Source organism: Ambystoma mexicanum, chromosome 2p (assembly GCF_040938575.1).
Source record: "Ambystoma mexicanum isolate Mex_15411 chromosome 2p, UKY_AmexF1_1, whole genome shotgun sequence".
Classification (NCBI taxonomy): domain Eukaryota; kingdom Metazoa; phylum Chordata; class Amphibia; order Caudata; family Ambystomatidae; genus Ambystoma; species Ambystoma mexicanum.
Window position 1 is genome coordinate 522093929 of NC_090923.1, and position 14289 is coordinate 522108217.

The 14289-nt window shown below is 43.6% G+C and overlaps 1 protein-coding gene across 2 annotated transcripts in view; it reads right to left on the reverse strand.

Moving 5' to 3' along the window:
- The window catches only part of MKRN2OS (MKRN2 opposite strand), a 185269-nt gene that overhangs the window by 68016 nt on the left and 102964 nt on the right, over positions 1-14289 (reverse strand). For both annotated transcript variants that reach the window (XM_069643937.1, XM_069643938.1), the window contains one exon: positions 12733-12782. In XM_069643937.1, coding sequence (XP_069500038.1) covers positions 12733-12782 — 50 coding nt within the window. The remainder of the gene's footprint in view (positions 1-12732; positions 12783-14289) is intronic.

Sequence of the window (14289 nt, forward strand, 5' to 3'; positions counted from 1 at the left end):
TACTGTGTGTATATCCAGGAGTCTAAGCACTGAATTAACACAAAGGTAACACACAAGGGCCTTCTGCAGGAATAATATTCCAAGAAAGGAGATTTACCTGTTGAAGTACTCAGCGGCTTCATTTGGTCTAATTTAGAAGAATTGAATGGAAACAAACTTGGTTAATCAGGCGTGGATAGACTGAATCAAGAAAGAGTAGAAAACTGAACCGAAGTAAAGAAACATCAACGTGGATTTCCGGTTTAAATGTAATAACTACGAGGATATGCGGTTCCTTATTGTATATTGAATACCAGAGAAGCAAGGGACAAATTACAGCACAGCCAAGATTACTGCTCAGCCGGATGGTATAATCAGCAATTTTGCCAATATTTATTTCTTTTGGGGGTATAGAATTGCTGCTGGCATTAAACACAGCTTTTGGAAATTATTTCGATGTTAGTTGCAACCGATAATAAGAACCAGTTAATCCATTCACCTCACCATTGTGTCTGAGGTTGTCAAAATATATGAAAGAGCTCCACACAAATACATCTCCCAATTTCTCAAACTGAATTTGAAACTTCCTTTCAAACGTAATCAAGTGGCCCTGCACCGCAAAGATCAGCACATTCGGTGGGTGCATAATAAGGGATATCCGACCCACCTTGAATATAGGGAGAGTGATCCATCACTCAAACTGTTTTCCGCCACCTCCTGCGGTTTAACATAATTCTCTTTTTTAAGTTGTTTCCACATTGATTGAAATAGCTATACCCGGATATCTTACTCTCTCGCTGGAGTCCATTTGAATCCCAAATGTAACGCTGCGTGATTTGGTACTGGTGTGAGCGGCAAACGTTCAACGTTAACCCAGTTAATTCTTAAACCGCTGCACTCCCAGTATACTATGGTTTAATTTACTCAAGGGCTGAGTACTATAGGTTCTTTCACATATAACATGTCATCCACATATAACGAAAATATATGTTTTTATTACATACTTGAATGCCTCTGTCCGCATGTTATTGACGTAATAGTCATTCAAGCAGCTCAATAGCTATTAGAGAATGGAGTCGTGACAGGGGGTTAAACAGAGTTGAGTCCACCCCATATGCTCTGGGCCTCCGGTTTTCCATGTAACAATCAGATCATATTTAAATACTTTGCAAGAAAACAAGATCTTTCCAATACTGCCAAAAGGAATGGCAATTCAACAAAGTTGAAAACCTTTTCATCACCGAACTTGGCAATAGAGGCAGGAATCTGTGGATTAATAGTAAGCAAAATGGCACACAACCTCCACAAGTTATTCAATGTCGCCCTGCTAGGAATGGTTCCTGCCTGTTCAGGTAATATTAAAAAGAGCATGTGATCTAACATTCTATTTGCTCGTATTGTTGCTAAAATGGTATTGCCTGTATTTATAGGTGAATGCAGTCTGTAAAAGGTGCAGGCATTTTGGGTCCTTATCAGGCGGTAACAGTATTGCGATCAATGCAGTTCTCGTTGTTTTTGGACGTTCTTCCTTTGCAATGCTATATGTGAGGACATGTCCACAATATATTCCTTGTGAAATTCGCAAGTTAATTCAGCAATGCCCGGGGCTGTGTTGTTGTGCAGTGCTTTAACTGCTAATTTAATTTCATATATACTAATAGGCGAGTTAATCATCATTTTTTGGTCCACCCATCCGAAAGTTATGTCATCTAGTTTCGTATTGATTTCATTGTTGTGGTGGTGCTTCATTAGTCATAGTACCCTCGAAAGACACCAGATATGCAAGCGCTGACTGCATTTCTTTTCCAAGGGGTACCTTTATGGCCTTAATCACTGCCGATCCCTCTCTTGTTTCATGCGCTACGCTAAAACATACCTAGTTTACCCCTTTCAGCATATCTTGTAGCCAACATTTTATGGTCCGTTTACTTCACTTCACAATCGGTCGTATCTCTAAAGCTTACTACCTTACTTCTACGTTCTGGCAATAGTCCTCTGTAAGAGCACGTCTCTACTCTCCTCTAAGAGCCTTTTATCTACCCAGTTCTTTTTTTACTGCTTACAATATACCCACTTCCTGAGAGATGCACATCCCCTGAATAGCTCCTGTGGCAAACCAGAAGAAGGAGTAGGACGAGTCAGTGATATGGTCAAAGTGGTTTATTTAAAATAAAAGTTAAAACCCCTAACTGGCCATATTTCGATGAGTGAAGTTCCGTACCTAAAGAAACTAAAACTAAGGGTGCACGTCAAATTAAAAATTAAAAGTCCTCTGTCCGAATCCTAACCACTACCTGGACCTACCACTTTAGAAAAACAAACAAAACTAGACAGACCAGGACAAGTATAGTATTGATAGTTCTAATGTTCTTCAATATGGTACAACAGTTCACATATTCTTGGCAGACATTGCTGTCCCAAAATAAAAGATCCTCAGTACGTTTTATCTTAACACCAGTATCTTCACAACAAGCCCAGGGCTCTTGGTTTCCGCAAAGTCTTACTGCTCTTTGGTAGACTTGCTCACATTTAACAACATACTTTACATAGGGTGCTTGCCCACTAAGGTTTCTTAGGTTCCTGTAACCTTGCTGGCTTCCTCAGCCTGGATGCAATCTGTTTGTATTTATCAGATTTAAACAGGGCACTTGCCCGTTCAGGTTTCGCAGGGTCCCGAAACCTTGTCGCCTTTCTCAACCTTCCTTCAAATGTTCATGTCTCTTTTGATCAGTTCCACAAGAGCACTCGTCCATTCAGGTTTTCTCAGGTATTGTAGATCTTCCCGGCTTGGATGCAAAGTGTTTGTATCTCTTTCGATCAACTTACAAGGGCGCTCACCCGTTCAAGTTTCTCAGGCTCCCATAACCTCATAGGCCTTCCCGGCCTGGATGCAAAGTGTTCCTACATTTCTTGTTCTGTTTGTATTCATCACATTTACGTAGGGCGCTTGCCTGTTCTGCTTAATCCAGTTCCTGAAACCTTGTAGACTTTCTTAACCTTGGTTCATAGGATTTGTACCTCTTAGTGGTAGTCTCTCCATGGAAGCGTTCGCTTACCTGGTTCTTCGTCTCTCGGCAGCGAGTGATCTTCGGGCACTGAGCTCTGGGATTTGGACTCTCCCCGGTGATCTGGTCTCTGCGTCGGTTACTGGGCCCCAGGCCTGCCACAGCCTCCCACCAGAGGAAACAGATGCTTCTCCATTTCCACCTCTCCCTCCGACCCTGGCTTCTCAGTCGGCTGGGACGCCAATCTGTTAGCATCCGGTTAGCATTAGATTCGCTCTTCACGCCCCCTCTGGCTCTGTGGTCTAGCGTGACTCTAACCCTCCAAGACATTTCCTCCACTGAGATTCGCCTCTGCGTAGGAATCACTCTCCTCCATGTGTAGGAGATCCCCAGACCACCTGATTTAAAGTTCTTTGTGTTTTTAAACACGTCATCCCAAACAAAAGGGGTGTGTCTTTCTTCTGTGACTGTGGCGTTCCGGCGAGATCCAGCATTACATGAAGCCAAAACCTTTGAAGCAACGGCACTATTCACTGAATCCAAAATAGTATCACAAATAGAAGAGTTCTGTTGCTGTTCTTTTACTGTGGTGTTCAAATGAGATTAGGCATTACCTGAAACCAAAGAGATTGAAGAAATGTCACTGTTTGGTGGTTTTAAAAACAGAAGTAACAACAGTCATTCCAATTCTAATGTTGGCAGACAATGTATTCCAGACTCAGAGTCCCTTATCAGAATTTGAATCCTTGTCCTCAAGAGGGGCATCACTCCCAGTGAGGTCCAACTTGCCCAGACCCTTGGGAAGGGTCTTCCTTAGCGAGCTCACCCCCCTAGCCTCAAAGGGGTTGGTTCTCCCCTTGGGAGAAGGGACAAATACCCTGGATTTGTCACACTTCCCACACAAATTGTGGGTCTTCTTCCACATTAATATTGTTTTTCAAAGAACAATCCAATATTATTAGTAAATCCCTGCTTGTGTACCTCCTCTGTCAAAGCCTCCTGTTTGAAACGCCATCTTCTTCAAGTAATAAGTTTAGCTGGGAAAGCATACCTCACTAACACAGTGAGTGGTCAGAAAGAGTCCTAGGCAAAATGGTGCACATGGTCCCCCACTCAAGCAGGTTCAATTAAGACATTATGTAGCTAATATGGGAGTAAGCATTGTGTGCTGTTGAATAGAAAGAATATTACTTCTTATCTGGGTAGAGGTGGCACCAAACATCACTTAAAGTATAGAACTGTGATAAATATTTGAATGTGTTTACTGCATTTCACAAACGTGTGTGTGTGTGTCATCTTAGATCTGTCTAAATACAGGTCGAAACCTATGTTAATGACTCCAACCCACACATTGTAATGATCAATATATGTATGTATTTTCCTTGCTGCTGCCTTAAAGAAATCTGACTGATCTAGGTTGGGTGCATATATGTTGACTATCGCCATTTGCATACCATGTATCTTTCCTGACACAATAAAAAGCATGCCAACCTCATCCCTATTGTAGTGTGCATCTGTAAAGTGCACAGATATATGAAAAAAAGTTCCAGACACATATGATGAAAAGTACATTTGATCATCCCAAGTAGATGCAAACTGAAACTATGCTTCACACGTACAAATGGGCCTCCTGGAGTATGATTTATGTCTCTTACCATACTCCTTAATTTGTATAGCCTTGCGGTCATCACTTACTCCACATATGTTCCATGTCATTATATTTAAATCTTTATGCGCCCGTCATACCCATAAACATAGGAATCAACATCTGCTATCACATTCTGAAACCAATTTGACCATACTGTGTAACGTCATGCCTCAGTACTGACATCCTAACTCACTATGAAGTGTCATGAACTCTCTGCTAACACAGCAAAATCTCTGTTAACCAAACACTTTTAGCTAATACAAGTCTCCCCCACCCATGCCAGTTCCCCAAACAAACCAGCCTTCCCCGTAACTTAGCCCACAATTGAATCACTATACTGTGTTTCCCACTGCAGTGGCAGCAAGGGAGCAGCCTCAGTGAAACTCCTCATCTTCCGACATGGTGGTCCTGACATAGTATTTTTTTCTTCTTGCATCAGTCCAGTCATTCTATTTCTTCCATTCTGGATTCTTCTGTACTTTTCTCATGTGGTATAGTCTTCGGGGGTCGCGTTGTCATCTTAAGTATTCCTCTGCATCTTAGTGATCCATGAAAAAGTGTGCATAATCGTTATCCAGGATCCTTAGCTTTGGTGGACATAACAATCCATACTTCGTTGCTGGGCATAACATTGCATACTTCTTCCCTTTGTCTCACTGCTACATTTCATTTCCAGAAATAAGTTGTAGGCTTTTTGTGTTGCTGAGCTGAAATCTGGGTAAAAGGAAAGGGTGGCACTAGCAATAAGTATAGTTATTTCTCTCTGTCAGCACTTATCACAATATCCCTGTCCTTAAAATGTAGAATTTTCATTAGAACTGGCCTTGGAATTGTGGCCAGAGGAGGCCTGGGGTAAACGAGCAATGGGCGCACTCGAGCGTGAATTGCTGCATCTCCAGCGGATTAGTTGGAATCTTTCACAGTAATCTTTTCATATATATCTCAATTGTCCCCTTAGTCTGCATCGACTCCAGATGTGCAATCAGATGTATGTTATTTTGTCTACAACTCCCTGGATAGTCCTTCGTGCATTTCGTTGTTTTACTTCAGCCTAAAACGGCCACCTACTGCCACAGCTGGCCTGTAGTATCCACCATGCCACGAATCTGATCTTTCCGCTGTCCTTATCCTATTCCCAGTTGAATCCAGTTGGATAGAGAAGAAAACAAGGGTCTCTGTATTGTGTCTATTTCAGCACTGCATCTATGATTATATTACGTGCTTACATAACATCAGACATATTGTGTTCCACCTTCGCCCTCCCTTCCTTATTCCCCATGTTTGTTCAGTGTTCATACTTCTACTTTGATTTTGAAGAAATTGTGTATTTCCATCCAGTTTCATCCATAACGTAGCACTGCACTTCTGTTCTTTTTCTGTTCTCTATAAGCTCTAGTTCCCTTGCTCCTTGGCATCACTAGATTGTCTACAGCAACACGGAGGTGGCACATGAAGCCCACTGTGAGTATACTCGGACTTTGTGCCACCACAATCACTGTGCCAATGATCGCAATTTTAAACAGTAGTTCTCTAAACTATGATTTATGGGCAGGGTGCACTATATGTCATTAGATTACTTTCTCTAATTGAATATTGACAACTTCACCAGTATCTGTTATGCCACTTCAAATTACTTTCAGCACTGTGGGTTGCTCAGAACTCCTTTTACCACTAGGCAGCACCTCGTCCTGACCTTTCCTTTTGTGGATTTTATTTTGGTGGTCTCTGTGTGCCGGTTACCTGGCTTCACACTGGGATGCTGTTGCTCATCCGCACACCCCCTGTGTACTGCTCACCACCGCCATTCGTTCAAGCACCATGAGGCAATGTCTCCAGAGGCACCCCACTCTGGTAGTCCTCTCATTATGGCAGTGCAGCATCGATCACTGCCTGGGCAAGGCCGCAGCCGACTCTTAACTCCAGAGACCAACACTCAGATCGGATCGTCCCTTCTCACAAGTGGCCCTGTCTACTCACCTCCACCCATTATTGCTGGATTTTCCGGCTCTGGCGGGCTGCAGTGCCTATTTCTGGTGCCACTTCTTTTTCTCCGCAAACCTGTGACATATACACTCTGAGACAGCACTGCAGAGCACTCTTGCTCCTCCGCTCACAGACTCTGCTCACAATACGTAATTATCAGCGACAATGCCCGCATATTTATTTTATGAGTTTCTCACCCTGTTCAGAGTCCTCAAGGAATGCAGCTATCTTGGTTGCTGCACAAGAGTGCCTCCTCAACTGTTTTGAATAATGCCCTATAATACATTGCAGTCTGGGGTGTACTGGCGATGGTGCAATCAGACCAACCCCACCCATTCGCCCTGCACAGGGCGGGGGTCTGGCCCTGTGCTATCCGTATAGGCGATTTCAGGAGATTCTGCAACTTTTTCAAATATAGGAAGTTAGGACACAAGGTCGGCATACCAGTTTGGGGTGTACTGGCGATAGTGAAATGTGACCAACCCCACCCATTCGCACTGCACAGGTGTGGAGCGGTGTCCGGTTCTGTGCTTGCTATCAGTATAGGTGATTTCGGGATATTGCCAATTTTGCGATTTTTCAAAAATAGGAAGTTACCACACAATAAAACATACACAAGGCTATAGCAGAACCCCACGTGCATGTCAGCTACAGACCCGTGCAATATAGGGTGGTAACGCTAGTATCTGTATAAAAGCCTGAAAATAATGTTTTTACTACAGGTTAGTTGTGACATCACAACTGACTTGTAATAAGAAAATGACATCACAACTGTTCTGTAATCAGTTATTGCACTTAGGTTGTGACATCACAATGCCTGCTGCTTGAGCCAGGAGAGAGAATTACCGCTGGCGCTGCAGCACTTAATTAAAGCAGTGAAAAGCTTTTCAAATTCCTTGCTTTCAGAATAGTTTTCTGTGTCACTTCACAGCCATTAATTGTCTGCATGTTATTACTTATTTTAATGGACACTTTGTTTCAATACATTTTATTAAACTGCTAGAAAGTTTTTTCTGCAACACATTAGGAGCTGCATTTTTGCTTTTTTTAAAATGCAAACAGATTCTATATTGATTATATGAATCAGCTAATGGAAGACCTCTTACATCATATTAAGCAAGAGACAAGGTATTAAAAGGGAATGAAAGTGTGTGTCCATGTGTTATAAGGAACTAGTAAAAGTACCCACTCTCTGAACAGGCTCTGTAGACAGACACGATAACACTCATCAATTGTTGAAAATCAATGATCCTGCAAGTCGCTGTTCCGATTCGCTTATTGCTTGATGTCCTTTGCACCTTGAAGTAAACTGCACTCAGAATGGGCGTGTGTGGCTGACTGACATACCCCACAACAGAAGTTGGGGGGAGGCGAGAGTTGGTGTGCTGCTGCACATGGGGACCTTCTTTGCTCTCGCCCCACCTGTCACCTCACCCTGGTGTGGTGCAGTTCGTTGTGGTGCAACTATCTCAGAAACTGCATCCTAGGGCCTTGAAACGTGACTTCTGAGGCCCTGCATGGACCTCGAGTTTTGTTAACAGTTTCGAGGCCGTCTACGATCACATTGATGTTTCGCCTATTTCAGGTAACCATCTCATGTGTGAAGGTGCTGAAATCCAGGGATAGGGGTGGGATGTCCAAATGTTGTAGCCAGTAATGTCCAGAGGGTTCCAACAGGTGACTATGCAAAATATGGTGCTGATTGGTGAAACAGTGTTGAATTGTATAAGGAACAACCCTTCGCCAAGCCACGAACTCACAAACAAATTTAGTGTTTTGCTGAAATCTAGGGAAAAAGGTGCGGTGTCCAAATGTCATGCAGCCAGTAATGTCCTGAGGGTCCCAACAGGTAACTATGCACAATTTACTGCAGATTGGGGAAACGGTGTGGAATTGTATAAGGAAAAACGCTTTGCCAAACCACAAACCCACACATTTTGACTTTTACCGGAATCCGGGGACCTGGGTGAGGTGTGAAAATGTCATGTAGCCAGTGTTGTCCAGAGGGTCCTAGCAAGTAACTATGCAACATGTGGTGCAGATTGGTGAAACGGTGTGGGATTGTATAAGGGACAAATATACCCCCTATCATACATAAAAAGGATATTGGAAGTCACCTTGGAGTTTCATGACCTTATAAATGAACTTGGACGATTTGATCATGAAACTCCTCTGTGACGTATGGAACGGGGTACTTTATACCATTTGTTGTGATGTAATAAGAACCTAATAACTCTAGCAGTAGATCTTGCGCACTGGACATTTCGAAACACCTCTTGGTGTTTCTCCATTCAGGACCCACCACACAACACATCCGAAAATCAGAATACCCAAAACAACCTCTGTTAGTTGCAGGAATCTTTACCTTTTTCAGTTGATGTTTGTTTTTAGATTGGACCAGATTATGATTGTGTCCAGATTATCAAAATGTCGTCGTCCTTCAATGGTCACTTAAGCAGCATATTTTAGAAATGTATGCACATTTTTGAAGTATTACATTCATTTATTATCGGTTTTAGCCTTTAATCACACATTTCGATTTCATATCTGACAGTGACCTAAAACTTGAAGACCTGAGATATATTTATAAAGATGAGATTATGTATATTTAACATTGGTGATAGTGCTTTATTTGCTTATCACATTTCCTCTGAATTTAACCGTACTCTAATTCCAAACGGTTTCGATGCTAACGCAAACTAAACAAGAGAGAGGGGCCGCTTTGCTCAACTGGTACCAAGTACCTTTCATTAAGGGGAGCTGAACAAACCACTGGGTTAAAATGAGGTTTGAGGTCCACATGACAAGATAATAACACAGTGCAGAATATTTCACCTACATTTATGGGTTTCGAAATACTGAAAATGTAACTAATTTGGATATTGTAAAAGGCATTCCGATTGTCAATCTATATTAGAGTGTCTGGATCATCTCAGGGCGCCCTTATTTGGAATGTATGAATTAGCAGTGAAAGTTATTCAGCCCTTGGGCTAGATCGAGTAGATAAAGCAACACAATCATTCTCTATGTATTTGATGGTTGCGACAAAGTGTTCTGTCTGTGCCTGTGGTATGAATGATATGGCATTTATAATGCGTCTATACACAAGTATTTCAAGGCGCGATGAGGCAAGGGGGGGGCAGAGGGAAGTCAGAGACAACGATTTTACTAGGCCAGGTAACATTAAGGTCGCCGGAGGGGAGGGGGATGGGGCAGTGCTGTACATGGGATCGGATGGTCACAGGGGCCGGCAGTGTGATGCTGGTCCCAGAAGGAGAATACCTTATAGTTATCCTACCCCTTACCAGTGATTGGCACTGTGTCTGTTGGAACTCCAGCCCTGCCTTCTAGAATGTAAGTGAAGCCAGGAAGTGCAGTGATTTTGAGCAAACCAAAGTTGATTTATGGGGTCATTATTTTACAGCCTAATAAAGTGGTTGTCTCAATACTTGGTCTCCAAACAGTTCATCTACTTTAATGAACATCTCAACATTTCATAGAAAATGTAAAACAATCTTATTTCCATAACTTCCTGTGACCGTTGATTGCCTTACCAGCACTGTTATGGCCGTTTGGGGTCAATAGCACTCTAGGAATTAGCTTTAAATTAAAAACGAATAATAACTTTTAGCACTAAGAGTTTAGTCTTGTAGGCCACAATTATGAGTCGGCTTAGTCTCATGAGAAAGCCCACCCATGGCGCACTGCAGTAGATGCCACTGTATGTCAGAGGGGGGGGAATGATGCACATGCCCCTCAATGTCAGATAGAAGTTGTGACATCCACATCACTGTGCTTCAGAAGTAGGAGATGGCACCCACATCCCTTAGCATCAGCAGAGACAGATGGGCTGCTTCAGTCACTTCCCAGAAGATATATGAAAAGTGTCCAGAAGCACCAAGCCCAATGCTTCCTACTGTCATTTCCAGATTATCAGAAATTGCCACCAGTAGATGATTGCCCACATGCAGTCCTTGATAATGAATACGTGCCACCAGTGGCCAGGCTATACTGTGCCTGTGCCAGTTACTCACCTCTGCTGATCCCTGCTGAAGGACATGGCTCCTCAGAGGCTGGGAACTATTCTACTCCTCGATAATGTACGCTCTCCACCACTGACCTGGCTATATAGAGCAGGCGCCGGTCACTCACCTCTGCGGATCCCTGCTGAAGGACATGGCTACTCCCTGACTCGGAACTACTCTACTCCTCGATAATGTGCGTTCTCCACCACTGACCTGGCTATATAGAGCAGGCGCCGGTCACTCACCTCTGCGGATCCCTGCTGAAGGACATGGCTACTCCCTGACTCGGAACTACTCTACTCCTCGATAATGTGCGTTCTCCACCACTGACCTGGCTATATAGAGCATGCGCCCGTCACTCACCTCTGCTGATACCTGCTGAAGGAGAGGACTACTCAGAGGCGGGGAACTACGCTACTCCTCGATAATGTACACTCTCCACCAATGACCTGGCTATATAGAGCATGGGCCTGTCACTCACCCCTGCTGAAGGACTTGACTACTCTACGACTGGGGCTACTCTGCTCCTTGGAGGTGCTTGTTGGGTTCCCAATGACCACTCAAAGTTTCTACCCATGTATTGCATTTTATTCTCAACATCTGACAGAGAAGTTGCAGTGCCATACTCTGACCTGCCACAGAGCTGCTGAAAAAGGGTGACTGACAAGACAGTGGATGTGCTCTTGCTCAAGAAGCCCAATAGCAGAGAAACCAGCAGTGGGGTTTGAGCGGTGTGACCGTTGAAGGTGATGCAGCTTGCTGCTATTTTATTGCAAGGTGTTCTGGGGCTGCTGCGTTACTGGGCTGTGACATGCAGTGCTAATGAAAAGTAGTGGCAGTGGTCTGAAGACACTAAACCAGATGCACCGAGCACAAGGCATGGAGTATAGTACTCGTTTAAGAGCAGTGAAGAATGTTCATTGGTTTTTGATGCAGGTAGGCGTCACCCCTTTCTAGGGGTGCATCAAGGACACACAGTTATTACTGTTCCACTCTCAGGAACAGAAAGTAGAGGGGCACCAGGAAAAAACCTTCCTTCACCATCACTGCCACTACACAGGCGTTAGTTCCATAGTACTACACTTGGGACATAACTGGTTCTCAGCTGTGATTTCTCAGCTACGAGCAGCTCGCCAGCTCCAATCTAAAACAACAAAGACACAATTTTGGTAGCTACAAAATAACGGTGCAGCGATGAATAACTGGGCAGATGAACATGCTAAGCCACTGCTGCCACAAGAAGGCACAGCAAAGTCTGTGGACTCCTAACCAACTGTGAGGTGGTGCTGACATAGCATCTTAAAAAGGCTCCCGGTTGGCATATTCAACAACCCATGGAAGTAAGTACATACTACATGTGCCTCTTCATTGAGACAATTATATACAACCATTAGGCAGTCTAGTATTTCATGAGTTGGCAGAGGCATAGTACAAATAACAATTGGTGCTCCATCTGTTGCTTCTGAAATACATTTTTCTGAACAGTTTTACTCCACCAGGTTGTGGTAAAGCACCACTAATGAACCAAAATGGAAATGGACCTGGCTATTCAAAATCATACCAGGTGAAGCTTTAGGCGTCTTCTGCAAGGATGCAGAACATAACGTGGATGTTTGAAGAGCAACAGGTTTTCTGAGCTGATGACCGGTGGGGCTCACATCTCTTCTTTTTATCTATAATTGTATTGCCAATAAATCCTTTTCCCAATTATTCAGTGTTCCGGCATGATTATATGCACCTCACCCACCACACGCCATATATATGCATTTGAGCATTACATGAAGAGTACTCTAAGTTTTAATACATATACAGAAAAGCTTCGTTGTTAAGAGGATGGTTAGTCTAAAAATGCAATTTAAGATAAAATATACCGTGGCGCATGGCTTCAAATCTCATTCTTCAATCAATGGCGGTATGGCAACATTCACAGACTTTAGTTCGCTACAGCACCCACGCATATTCACGAGACATAAATAAAAGTAATTTCTCAGTGTTTAATTCAGTCCTTACAATCAATCATGCATGTAATATATATGAGCCCCATCTGGCCCAGCCAAGGTAACAGAGCAATTCTGTTGCAAAACAATCATACCTTTAGAACTAGAAATTCCAACATGAAGATCTGAGTTTCCATCATATTCACTGGAAAGAAAAAAAAATACGATATTGAATTGCTGCATTTCAAATACAGCCTCTTGCAAAAATCAGAAAGGACTCAGATTCTAATCATAGTGGCATTAGACTTGTCTTGTGCTTGTGACATGGGAGTTGAAGTCTGCACAGTGACATTAGATGGCACATTGCTTGGCAATTTTGATTAGAAAGGATGGTCATAGACAAAACTATTAAACATGTAACATTACTGATCCAACATATAAATGTAGAGCATTGTTCATTAAATGGGCATCGGATGCAGGGCTCATGTTAACCTGCGGATAAGCACAAGTCAGGCCACACTGAGAATACGATTTTCAATTTTGAAGAAAAAAAATAAACAATAACATATCAAAGTTTCAAATGGATTTTCAAATCTGAAAAATAAAAAATACAAAATAACACATCAAAGTCTCAAATTCTCCTACCCAGTATGATGAAGGCTTTTTCATCGTTGAGCCGTGAGGAGAGAAGGGGTGTGGACACATGCCGTTTGGCTGTGGCGAGTATCAACTTTTCAACAGACTCGCTTTTTCCTGCGTTGAACTCCACTGTGCTGAGTTGGAGGTGCGTGTGCCTTTAAAACTTCAGCTGCCAGTCCGGTCAGCTGACCATTTAAGGCCGCCTCAATCGCCCTTGTGGCGTTAAGCCCTGAGGAGAGAAGGGCTGTTTGGCGAGTGGGCGAGCAGGAGCCCCCATACCGCCCATGATTTTGGACTCCAACTCACCAGCCTTGAGGACTCGGGCTCAAAAACGGCGCGATGGGGTAAGCGGAGCTGCCATCAGTATACCCATTCAACGTCCTCATATGAACAAAGTAAGCCGATATTTTTCTTGCACATCTGACTTAGACACAGATATAGATGAACAAGCTATTTCCCCCCTTGAAAGCACTGTATTCTGCAAACTTAAAGCCCGTGTTTTATCTACCGTTGCAACCATGACTGAAAGTGAAGCCGCACACTTGCGGTCAAATGCTAATGCCACCGTTGAGTGCTTGAATAACAACTTTGAGTCATTAGATGTTTTACAAGCTGGATCGCCAACAACTGTAAACATTGATGACGACGAAATTGCCTGTATAACAATTCAATCATCTAGTGTTGTGCTTGTTGGCTTACCGGGTGATGCGCCCATGGCGTGTCCATCCTTGAGCGCCATGGACGGCGGTTGTGAGGGTTGTGCGTCGAGGGTCCTGGCAGATTGTGCTGCCGACGCCGCCTGCCCAGCCGTAGAGGGGGGGCTGGGGCCGGTGCCTGGGGGCGAGTGTGTGCCCTTCGAGGTCTGTCCCTTGCACGATGGGCGGAGCGCGGGAGCCATGGAGGGTTCGGGGGGCGTGGCTCCCTCGCCATCGTCTGATTATTGGTCAACAGAGGGAAACTGGCGACCTTGAACAGGTTACACCATTAAGTGCCAGTTCTCCTGTACACAAGTCAAGCAGCTTGCATTGCGAGGCTCACCTTGATGACGTGTTTGCTCATTCAATTCCATCAAT